General features: G+C 50.7%; 1 protein-coding gene across 7 annotated transcripts in view; it reads right to left on the bottom strand.

Moving 5' to 3' along the window:
* Nucleotides 1-2,504: 2,504 nt before the first annotated feature.
* Nucleotides 2,505-12,304, bottom strand: part of tor4aa (torsin family 4, member Aa) — a 56,484-nt gene continuing 46,684 nt past the window's right edge. For 4 of the 7 annotated variants that reach the window (XM_078204688.1, XM_078204684.1, XM_078204687.1 and 1 more), the window contains exon 3: nucleotides 5,582-8,274. In XM_078204688.1, the coding sequence (XP_078060814.1) occupies nucleotides 6,967-8,238 (1,272 nt within the window). In that variant the 5' untranslated portion in view covers nucleotides 8,239-8,274 and the 3' untranslated portion in view covers nucleotides 5,582-6,966. Of the gene's footprint in view, nucleotides 5,431-5,581; nucleotides 8,294-12,304 lie in introns of those variants that run through there. The other 3 variants (XR_013496327.1, XR_013496328.1, XM_078204685.1) reach the window with 3 other exon arrangements.

The following is a 12,304-nucleotide window of genomic DNA, read 5'->3' as shown; positions in this document are numbered from 1 at the left end:
AAATATGTTTTGAACGTATTTTAAATGTGATTATCGGGAACTTACTGGTCCCGCTTGTATCTCCCACCCCACCAGAAGTACTTCATTCCGATGGGGTTTAGACCAGCTCCCCACATTCGGGAAACTAGCAGGAGACCCCACCGGAGTGAAGGGGGGCAATCGGGCCCCCCCCAAGGGGTTGGGCGGCAGGGGGGGTGCCCCCTGGGCATGGGCACCCTGGCTGTGCCAGCCTGTGAGCCCTGGCACAGCCCAAGGGGCAAAGTGCCCATGCCCAGAGGGCACCTTGGCACTGCCCACCAGGCATAGGGGTGGGGCCTATTGTGGGCAGGGCCTGGGGGCAATTGGTGGGGGGGGGGCCGCTGCCACTCTGCATGGCGATCGGTCTGGGATGGAGGGCGGGCAGCGATTGGGATGGGCCGGGGGGGGGGGGGGGTGGTGGTCTGCCGGGGGGGGGGGGGGGGGGAGGTGTGGTGGGGGGGGGGGGGGTACCTGCCTCCCGGGGGGCGGGGGGGGGGGGCGGGGGGGGGCTGGTCATCAGGGCACTCCGGGGCAGGGGGGAGGGGGGTCAGGGCTAGCCCGGGAATTGTTGTGGGGGCCTCGATCGGACCATGGGGCGGGCTGGAAGGGCAGCGCTGTGGGGGTCCCGGGCTAGCCAGCAAACAGGAAGATTGACAGATTGGATACACTGCGCATGCGCAGAGTTCCGGAACTGTCAGACTCTGATGCGAATAGACCCCGCCCCCCTGGGTTTTTAATGATATTCATGATTGGGACCTCTGCAGTGCACAGAGTGCGGAGATTTGAGTATGAAGTTGAACTGACAAAACAGTTGTGACCTAGAACAGTTTTCCCACCAATTCAGCACTTTTGGGAGAATTGCCCCCATGGTTACAAGGTGACTAAGGCTCGGACCTGAGTATTTTACATTTTAGAAGGACAAAGAGGGTAAAAAAGGGGTGGGGTAGCTTCATTAAGAAACGATGAGATCAGTACATTAGTGAGAAATGGTCTTGGTTCGGAGGATCAGGCTGTAGAATCACTTGGGTTGAAGTAAGAAACAGCAAAGGAATGAAGTCACTGGAGGCAATAATCTTTAGGCCTCCAACACTAGCCACACCGTATAAATCAAGAAATAATGGGGGCTTGTAAGAAAAGTACAGCAATAACCGTGGGAGGTTTTAATCTTCATATAGATTGATGAATCAAATTGGCAAAGTGGCTTTGAGGATGAGTTCACAGAATGTATTCAGCACATTTTTCACCGAACAATACATACTGGCATTTCCCCTGCACTCAATCCTGGAACACCTGGATAACAAAGGCGCCTGTGTCAGACTCGTATTCATTGACTACAGCTCAGCCTTCAACGCTCTTATTCCAACAAAATTCATCTCCAAACTCCATGGCCTGGGCCTCGGCACCTCCCTCTGTGACTGGATCCTAGACTTCCTAACCCACAGGCCGCAATCAGTAAGGCTAAGCAACAATACCTCCTCCTTGATCATCCTCAACACTGGTGCCCCACAAGGCTGTATCCTCAGCCCCCTACTATACTCCTCGTACACCTATGACTGTGTGGCCAAATTCCCCTCCAACTCCATTTTCATATTTGCTGATGACACCTTCATAGTGGGTCTGATCTCAAACAATGACGAGACAGAGTACAGGAGTGAGATAGAGAATCTGGTGAACTGGTGTGACAACAATAATCTCTCCCTCAATGTCAACAAAACAACGGAGATAGTCATCGACTTTAGGAAGCATAATGGAGAACATGCCCCTTTCTACATCAGTGGGGACAAAGCGGAAATGGTTGCGAGCTTCAAGTTTCTAGGTGTCCAGATCACCAACAACCTGTCCTGGTCCCTCCACGCTGACGCTATAATTAAAAAAGCCCACTAATGCCTCTACTTTCTAAGGAAGCTAAGGAAATTCAGCATGTCCACTACGACTCTCACCAACTTTTACAGATGCACCATAGAAAGCATTCTTTCTGGTTGTATCGCAGCTTGGTATGGCTCCTGCTCTGCCCAAGACCGCAAGAAACTACAAAGAGTAGTGAATGTAGCCCAATCCATCACTCAAACCAGCCTCCCATCCATTGACTCTGTCTACACTACCCGCTGCCTCGGAAAAGCAGCCAGCATAATCAAGGACTCCACGCACCCCGGATATACTCTCTTCCACCTTCTGTCGGGAAAACGGTACAAAAGTCTGAGGACATGTACCAACTGACTCAAGAACAGCTTCTTCCTGCTGCCATCATACTTTTGAATGGACCTACTTCACATTAAGCTAATCTTTCTCTACACCCTAGCTATGACTGTAACACTACATTCCGCACTTTCTCCTTTCCTTCTCTATGTACAGTATGCTTTGTCTGCATAGCATGCAAGTAACAATACTTTTCACTGTATACTAATACATGTGACAATAATAAATCAAATCAAACCAATTCAAAAATTTTGAAAAGGTGAATGAAGAAAGTGAATTCAGGAAGATTGTAACCTTTCCCTTTATTCTTAGTGTACAGTAACCAGCAATAAATCTGTGTTCCTGCTCATTTTCCCATTAGAGAAGAGGTGGAAAGAGGTGGAGCAGGAAGAAATATTCAGTACCCGCAATGTTAATATTTGCTGCAGTGTTCATTGATCACACATAAACAATAATTAAAGTACATAGCATGTAGATCACAAAATTAAATTAAATGTATCCTTGCCCAAGTAGGACAGTTAGCTTTATTTTACAGCAGTTGAGGCCTATTTAGGGAGGCCTGTGAACCAGGCCTGTGACACATGGCAGAGACTCTAAAAGGAAGAGACTGAGAAAGCAGGCAGGCAGATTCCTAATTGCAGGGCAGCGGGATTACGGTTTGTTTTATACGTGGGTCTGATCAATCATTGCATCAGGAAAGGATGGGGCTTCGTATGACATTTAGCCAGGATTCTATTGAGCACTCATACCCAAAATGAAGGATAACCCACTACCTTCTCCTCCCAGCTGCTGCCCAATAGGAAAACCCTATCCAATCTGGAGGGAGGCTTAAATGCCACCCTCCTTCAAGAGGAGGTAAATGGGGAGGCCTCCAGCTACTGCTCAATCTCTTTGCACTGGTTGGCAAGTGTCTGGGAGGCCATTATGCCACAAACTAGGCCCATCATCGAACCAAGTGTTGCTAAAGAACAAGGGGGGCTTCTGGGACAGTCAGAACACCTGTGACCAGGTGCCACCATTATCAATGTATTAATTCAGGTCACGCCAATCCCAGACCGCCATGGCCTTCGATCGACTTCACAGCATCATATGGCACATTAGGAAGCATTTCAGTCTTTCCTCCAACTTACCTCGCAGGATAACGATCCATTTTCACAACTCATCGAGGAGGCTCGAGTGATGAATAAATAGTGGCAGGGATTGGTTAGGCTGAATGGCCTGTTTTGGTGCCTCACATCCTGTGTAATCTTATATAATTCATGCTTAGTGACTGAGTGTCCACAGTGGCACTCAGGGAGAGATACACAACTCTGAATAACAGGTTCCCTGAGGCTTTTGTCCTGGGACCTTTATTTCTCAATGTTTACATCAGAAATTGGCCTGAATCGCAGTGCCAGAGGCTTGTATATGCTGACATTGTGTTAGTCACGGAAAATGACTATCTGTCTGATATGGAGGAGAACTTGACCAGTGATGTGGCCTATCAGAGAGCTGGGCTTTGCCCACCATAGGTCATCACTTCAAAATTACAACTCAGCACCTGTCAAGGAAGCTGAGAATGAAGTATTCTGGGAATAAAGTACTTCTGAAGAGACCGATTGAAATAATAGTGAGATCAAAGGGAAGTAACACATTTAAGGAAATGTGGAACCCGTGTGTAAGAGCTGGGAGGCGGTGGGGGGGGGGGGGGGGGGGGGGGTGGGAGGTAGCTGCTTAAATATCCCAGAAGACTGTGTAAACAAGGCCAGACCTGGAGAACCAGTTGCTGCCACCCTCATAGGACTCCCCAAGAGAAAACACAGCAGTGTGTGGTAAAAATTATAAGAATTCTATAGAGTTTAAATTCTATAAGGAGTTACAGAAAAGGGGAACCTTAACTCTGAGGGTAGTTTAAATAAAGATCTTTTAGAACTATTTTAAAGTATTGTTACTGTGTGAAGCTATCCTTCTGTTTAATTGTAAGTTTGTTTTATCTCTACTTTTTAAAATAAATGTTTACTTTACTATAAAATGATCACACGTAGTCCAGGGCATCATTTTCTAATTTCAGATCCTATCCTCATAATATACAAATGGCAAAAAACGTTTTGGCAGCTGTTTCAAGTTTCCATTCGGGTATTGGGCAGCTCAGCATTAACATAATCTGATTTAATTTGTAATATTTGAGTGCTCTGTGGAAGTAGCAAATGGTGCTGCTTGCGGCGGGGTGCACTGGTGCTGCAAACTCCTTCCGCACAGAGCTCCTCCTACTCACAATGCCAGTGCAAGGGTGGGATGATTGGCATGGGGTGGGGGGGGGGGGGTGGTAGTGTCAGGTGAGCTGCCAGGCCCTAATGATGCTGCCAGTTGGGAAGATGAAGTGGAGGAATCCAGCAAGGGGCAAACTGATGTGGGACTGAGACTGAATCTTAAAGGTGAAGGTCTGTAAAGTTGGAATAAGGACAGGATTCACAGAGAGGATTTGAATTAAATTGGATTCGGTGTTACGAATTCCTTTAGGTGTTACTCATTACACTGGAGCTGAGGGTTGTTCACTGTCACTGGCTCTCGTGTAAACCTGGATAGTAGGAGGAAGTGAGATCTTTAATACAGATTACACACCGTTACACTCTCACCCTTAGCAGAATTTGCATCTTATGCAAAGGAGCTTCCATATTTCTCCCATTCTCTTTTGACAGGGGAATGAATAACAAACAACAGCTCATTATCACATCCTCAGAATGACTGCACAAGTTAGAAAGATTACACTCAGCAATAGCTCAGTGATACAATCTCTTATCACACTGTCTCAGTGAAATGGAGAGAGATGAACCGTCAGGAGAGTGGCTGACAGGGTGCCATGTCTAACATGAGGTTCTGACTGACTCCATCATCCCAATGCCCGACTGCCAGTGTGACATCTGACTGGGCATTAGTCTCCAATACAGAACCAACACAGACTATAGACTGTAGTATAGAACTGGCCACTGTGGGGGAGGACCTCGCCAGAGTGAGGGGCTGCCCAGAGTGAGGGGCTGCCCAGAGTGAGGGGCTGCCCAGAGTGAGGGAGTGTGCGGCAGTGTGCAGCATGAGGGAGTATGAGGGAGAGTGAGTGCATGTGAAGCAGTGTGAGAGGGTTTGGGGCAATTCTCTGTTTCACTATTTGAAGTTGAATTCAATCCCATTTTCCACTTAAAATGGTGACTTCACCGTCAAGAAATATAAGTGAAAGTCTGACTTGGTGTGGCGGGAAGGGGGGTGTGGCAGGTAGGGGGTGTGGCGGGTACGGGGGTGTGGCAGGTAGGGGGTGTGGGGGTAGGGGGTGTGGCAGGTAGGGGGTGTGGCGGGTAGGGGGTGTGGCGGGTAGGGGGTGTGGCGGGTAGGGGGTGTGGCGGATATGGGGGTGTGGCGGGTAGGGGGGTGTGGCAGGTACGGGGGTGTGGCAGGTACGGGGGTGTGGCGGGTAGGGGGTGTGGCGGGTAGGGGGTGTGGCGGGTAGGGGGTGTGGCAGGTAGGGGGTGTGGCGGGTAGGGGGTGTGGTGGGTAGGGGGTGTGGTGGGTAGGGGGTGTGGCAGGTACGGGGGCGTGGCGGGTAGGGGGTGTGGCAGGTACGGGGGTGTGGCAGTACAGGGGTGTGGTGGGTACGGGGGTGTGGCAGATACAGGGGTGTGGTGGGTTCAGGGGTGTGGTGGGTAGGTGCATGTGGCAGGTATGGGGGTGTGGTGGGTACGAGGTTGTGGCGGGTACGCAGATGTGGTGCGTACGGGGGTGTGTTGCAGGTAGGGGGTGCGGCAAGTGGCAGTGCGGCGGGTAGGGGGTATGACGGGTAGGGGATGTGGCGGATACAGGGGTGTGGCGGATAGCGGGGTGTGGCAGGTAGGGGGTGTGGCAGGTAGGGGGTGTGGCAGGTAGGGGGTGTGGCAGGTAGGGGGTGTGACAGGTAGGGGGTGTGGCAGGTAGGGGGTGTGGTGGGTATGGGGATGTGTTGCGTGTAGGGGGTGCGGCAGATACGGGGGTGTGGTGGGTACGGGGGTGTGGTGAGTAGGGGGTGTGTCGCGGGTACGGGAGTGTGTCACGGGTATGGGGGTGTGGCGGGTACAGCAGTGCGGCAGGTAGGGGGTGTGGCGGGTAAGGGGTATGGTGGTTACGGGGGTGTTGCGGGTAAGGGGTGTGTCACGGGTACGGGGATGTGGTGGGTATGGGGATGTGGTGGGTACAGGGTGTGGTGGGTGCGGGTGTGTGGTGGGTGCGGTGGGTACAGGGGTGTGATGGGTGCAGGAGTGTGGTGGTGCGGGAGTGTGGTGGGTACGGGGTGTGGTGGGTGCAGGGGTGTGGCGGGTACAGGGGTGTGGTGGGTACAGGGGTGCGGTGGGTATGGGGTGTGGTGGATACGGGGTGTGGTGGGTACAGGGGTGTGGTGGGTACAGGGGTGTGGTGGGTACAGGGGTGTGGTGGGTACAGCGGTGTGGTGGGTACAGGGGTGTGGCGGGTACAGGGGTGTGGTGGGTATGGAGGTGTGGCGGGTGTGGAGGTGTGGTAGGTACGGGGGTGTGGCAGGTATGGAGGTGTGGCGGGTATGGAGGTGTGGCGGGTATGGGGATGTGGCGGGTATGGAGGTGTGGTGGGTGTGGGGGTGTGGTGGGTGTGGGGGTGTGGTGGGTGTGGGGGTGTGGTGGATGTGGGGGTGTGGGGGGAGTGGTGATTGTGCCGTGCCAGCTGAAGCGGGTGTTGTTGTTGGCATGGTGTTCAGCCCCACAATCGGAGTAGAGCTGCTTAACGCAATAAGTTCACTTTGGAGCCCACATACTTGCAGCCATGGACAGAGTACTGGTGTTGCCCCACAGAGTAATAGTTCAGCTGTGCGGACAGCTGATCCAGCTGGCTGGAGTCTGGGTAGAAACCTTCTCTCATCATCTCCTCCAGGAAGCAGTCCTGAATGTGGCTTCTCTCCAGCAATGTGAAGGGTACAATGTCTGCATGCTTCCACACTGGGTGTGAATGGGCCAGCGCAGACTGCACAATGAAAAGCAGCTCTTGTGATTTGGCCGCCTGTCTCACCATACCACTGGAGGCGTTCTGAAGAACAAACTTTGTTATCTCCTGCTGTCCAGAGTTGCTGATTAAGACATACACGGCGTTGAGGAACTCATTGGGCTGGTCGGACTGGAAGTAGTTTTGTAGGAAATCCAACAGCGGCGGCTGCATGAACTCCATCTCATCGAAGATCAGCAGTGGGATCTTCTCCTCCTCCTCTGCCCGACTCACCATGTTGCTGATTCCCCCCTCCAGCTCCTGCAGGCAGCTGGTCATGTTGTCCTGTTCCGGGCAGTGATGCAGCACAAAGTACTGGAAAACCAAGTGCTCACTCAGCACCGCGCGGAAGTGTTTGGCCAACAGTCTGCCTACCAGGCTCTTGCCAACTCCCACCGGGCCATTGAGGGACAGGACCAGCGGCTTGTTGTGAATGTGGGTGGCCAGATAGTCTCTCAGTAAATCCAGCAGAGTGTCGATGGCTACTGTTTGCCCAAACACCTCCCTCTTGAGGGTCTTCTCCAGCCCTGCCAAGTCGTATTTGAGCACATTATCGTCCAGGTTCTCAATGGCGTTGTAAATCTGAAAGAAAACAATGATACTCAGCAGGAAGAGGCAGTTCTTGGCCTTGCTTTTCTTCTCCTCAGGCAGGTACTTCTTGGTGTCGCTGGGGTAGAGCACTCTCCGCCGTTTACTGGAGCGATGTCTCTTTACGGTTTTCACGGGGACTTTCTCAAAGGTGAAGTACTCGGCGCCCTTGCTCCGGTGTTTCAGGGCTCGCTCCGTGGACTCCTGCCGCTTGGTCGTTAGATAACGGCCCGTTCCCCGGCTGCTGGCTCCCTCGAGGGCCGCCGATTCACTGAGCTCAGCTCCCACGTGCCTCCTTTTCATCAGCAGGTACTTGTGGCGAATGCGGTAGGCAGCTCTCAGCGGAGACGTAACCGTGGAGATCTGTTGCTTGGCAACAGGTAGGGCTTTGCGTGCTGGTTCCATCGTGCGTCTTGTGACCTCCATCACCGACTGACCCTCCCAACCCAGGGTGGGCTGGATCTACAACAACAACAACAACCTGCATTGATATAGCACCTTCAATATAATCAAAACGTTGAGGCTCTTCACAAAGGCAACACTGAGCCACACAAGCAAGTATCAGGGTAATGACTGAAAACTTGGTCAAGCAGGGATGTTTAATGAGCATCTTAAATAAAGTGAGGGTGGAGAGAACTACGAGTTTAAAAGTTTAAAGTTTATTTATTAGTGTCACAAATAGGCTTACATTAACACTGCAATGAAGTTACTGTGAAAATCCCCGAATACACACAAACAGTACGGCAAGAGGGGGCAATCCAAGAAGTCAAAGTCTAAAGAGGGTTGTTTCAGAGGCTGGAGTTGTCACTGGGCCAGGGTCTCTGCAGACAGCAGAGGAGCCTGGGAGCGCAGTTTGAAATGCAGAGCGTTAGATTTGCTGAGGCAGGGGTACAGTTCAGGCTGCTCAGAGTGTGAGTGAGCACATCATTTCAGTTTACTTCCTGAGGCCTCTGGAAACTTAAGTAGAACTGTCTGTGTGGAGTTTGCACATTCTCCTCGTGTCTGCGTGGGTTTCCTCCGGGTGCTCCGGTTTCCTCCCACAGTCCAAAGATGTGCGGGTTAGGTTGATTGGCCATGCTAAAATTGCCCCTTAGTGTCCCGGGATGCGTAGGTTAGAGGGATTAGTGGGTAAATATGTAGGGTTATGGGGGTAGGGCCTGGGTGGGATTGTGGTTGGTGCAGACTCGATGGGCCGAATGACCTCTTTCTGTGCTGTAGGGTTTCTATGATTCTATGATTCACAAGATCTCTGGACCATACCCTGTAAAATGGTACAGCACAGGAGGAGGCCATTTGGCCCATTATGCCATTGCCAGCTCTCACTGCTCTTTCTTTTTCAGTGATTGATTCAATTGCCTTTGGGTCGTCCTGACCGAATCGCCCTTTCAGATGGCACATTCCAGATCACAGCAACCATCTGAACAAATACCAACTCCCCTATCTCTTTGGCTCTTTTGTAAATGACTTTAAATCCTTGGTTACTAACCCTTCTCCCAGTGGAAACAATTTCAGTCTATCTATCGAAATCCCTCAGCACTTTGAACAGCTCGATTAAATCTCCGTGTTTTGCTTGCTGCTTCATATCAAACAACCTCTGTTAATTCTCCAAATAAAGGAAGTCCCACACCCTTAAAATATTCCGTTCAGCTTTTATAAAATTCACTCACAGGATGTGGGTGTCAGTGGCTAAGCCCAGCATTTATTGCCCATCCCTAATTACCCCTGAGAAGGTGGCGGTGAGCTGCCTTCTTGAACTGCTGCAGTCCATGCAGTGTAGGTACACCCACAGTGCTGTCAGGGAAAGAGTTCCAGGATTTTGACCCAGCGACAGTAAAGGAACAGCGATATATTTCCAAGTCAGGATAGTGAGTGACTTGGAGGGGAACCTCCAGGTGGCGGTGTTCCCAGGTGCTCTTGTCCTTCTAGATGGTAGTGGTCATGGGTTTGGAAGGAACTGCCTGAGGAGCCTTGGTGACTTGCCACAGTGCATTTTTTAAAAATTCTGACATGGGGCATGGGTGTTGCTGATGGGTCGGCATTTATTGTCCAATCCTAATTGCCCTTGAACTGAGTGTCTCGCTCAGCCATTCCAGAAGGCATTTTAAGAGTCAACCACGTTGCTGTGGCTCTGGAATCACATGTAGGCCAGACTGGGTAAGGACGGCAGATTTCCTCCCCTAAAGGACATTAGTGAACCAGATGGATTTTCATGACAATCGACAATGGTTTCATGATCATCAGTAGACTTTCAATTCCAGATTTTTATATTTCAAGTTTCATCATCTGCCATTTTGGGATTCGAACACGGGTCCCCAGAACATTTGGCTGGCTCTGTGGGTTATTAGAGACAATACCACTGCTTGTAGATGGTGCACATTCTGCTATTGTGTGTCAGTGGTGGAGGGAGTGAATGTTGAACAAGGTGTTCTATAGTGAGCTGTTTTATTCTCCTAGGTTGAGTTTGAGTGTTGTTGATTTTATACTCATCCAATCGAGTGAAGGCAATCAAATAATCCATGAGGGATTATGAAGTGACCTCCTCTGATCGTTTTACCCCAAACGTTTGTGACCACCATCCTCCGCCTGCTCCATGATGCCAAGCAAGCTGAGATCCTGACCGACGGACCCACCACAGACACAATTCACATATGGACTGGGGTCAAGCAAGACTGAGTCATCGCACCAGCGCTCTTCTCAACCTCCCTTGTTGCAGTGCTCCATCTCACCATCAGCGAGCTGCTCGCTGGAGTGGAGCTAAACTACAGAACAAACAGGAATCTGTTTAACTTCTGTCACCTGCGGGCCAGATCCATGGTTGTCCCATCCTCTGACATTAAATTCATTATGTGTGGCTTAGATTGATTGGCCATGCTAATTGCCCCTTAGTGTCTGGGGAACTAGCAGGGTAAATTTGTGGAGTTATGGGGATAGGGCCTGGGTAGGATTGTTGTCACTGAGGCTTGATGGGCCGAATGGCCTCCTGCTGCACTGTAGGGATTCTATGATTGATACAGTACGCAGACGATACTTGCATCTGCACACACTTGGAAGCTAAGGCCCAAGCCATCATCAACAGCTTCACCGAGGTGTATGAGAGCATGGGCCTTACATTAAACATCTGTAAGACAAAGGTCTTCTCCCATCCTGCCCCCCTCCCATGAAGCACTGTGTCGTCCCCCACCGTCCCCCCCCCCCCTCCCCCCCATTACCAGGTTATCAAAATCCATGACAAGGCCTTGGACAATGCACACCACTTTCCTTATCTTGGGAGCCTATCGTCAACACAGGCAGACATCGGCACCGCCTTCAGTAAGAGAGTGTTTGAAGACCAGGGCCTCAGCACCAAGCTCATGGTCTATAGAGCAGTAGTGATACCAACCTCCTACATGGATCAGAGACCTGGACTATGTAGAACAAGCACCTCAAAACCCTGGAGAAGTACTACCAGTGCTGCCTCTGCAAGATCCTGCAGGATAGGCGCACTAACATCAATGTTGTCCCTCTGATATCCCTAGCACTGAAGCATTGAACACAAAAAGCAAAGAGATGTGATTGGATGCTAAAAGAGTTTGACAGGATCGATGTGGGATTATGGGATTGCCCAAAACTATGGATGATCATAAGACTAATAACTCACCAGGAAATTCAGTCAGAATATCTTTGCCCAGTGAGTGGTTAAAATGTGGAATATTTCTATAAGGGCTAAAAGGATCAAAGGATATGGGGGGGGAAGGGGGCATCAGGATATTGAATTCAATGGTCAGCCATGATCAAAATGAATGGTGCAGCAGGCTTGAAGGGCCGAATGGCCTACTCCTGCTTCTAGTTTCTGTGTTTCTACTCCCACAGGGAATGAGGGAGGCCATTACAATAAATATATTTAAGAGGATGATAGATGAGAACGCGAGAGAGAAACAGAGGGATATGCTGATAGAGTGATGAAGTAGGGATGTGGGCATCGCTGGCTAGGACAGCATTTATTACCTATCCATAATTGCCCCTTGAGAAGGTGATGAGCTGGCTTCTTGAGTCTGCTGCAGTCCCTGGGATGTAGGTACATCCGCAACGCTGTGAGGGACAGAGTTCTGGGATTTTGATCTAGCGACTGTGAAGGAATGGTGATATATTTCCAAGTCAGGATGGTGATTGACTTGGAGGGGAACCTCCAGGTGGTGGGTGGTATTTCCATGCGTCTGCTGTCCCTGTCCTTCTAGATGGTTATTGGTTTGGAAGTCTAACAGACGCCGTAAATGTTTCAGGTGGAGACAATGCAGTCTGTGCTGCAGTGGGAGGGAGTGTGTCACTGTGGGCCATGCAGCTGGAGAGACCAGAAGTAAAGGCTCCCCATCTGGGCTCGAGCTCTCCAGCTATGTCCAGATGTGAAGGGTGGGACCGCCACATTATGTGATAGTGTAGGGGCCTTGGCTAGGGTGGAAACTGGCACAGAGGCAGCAAGATTGGGTCTGTTCATACATGGAGGACAATGGTTTGT

This window comes from Mustelus asterias, unplaced genomic scaffold (genome assembly GCF_964213995.1).
Source record: "Mustelus asterias unplaced genomic scaffold, sMusAst1.hap1.1 HAP1_SCAFFOLD_427, whole genome shotgun sequence".
NCBI lineage: Eukaryota > Metazoa > Chordata > Chondrichthyes > Carcharhiniformes > Triakidae > Mustelus > Mustelus asterias.
Note: the sequence above shows the minus strand (reverse complement) of the source record. Positions and strands in the feature narration are given on the sequence as shown.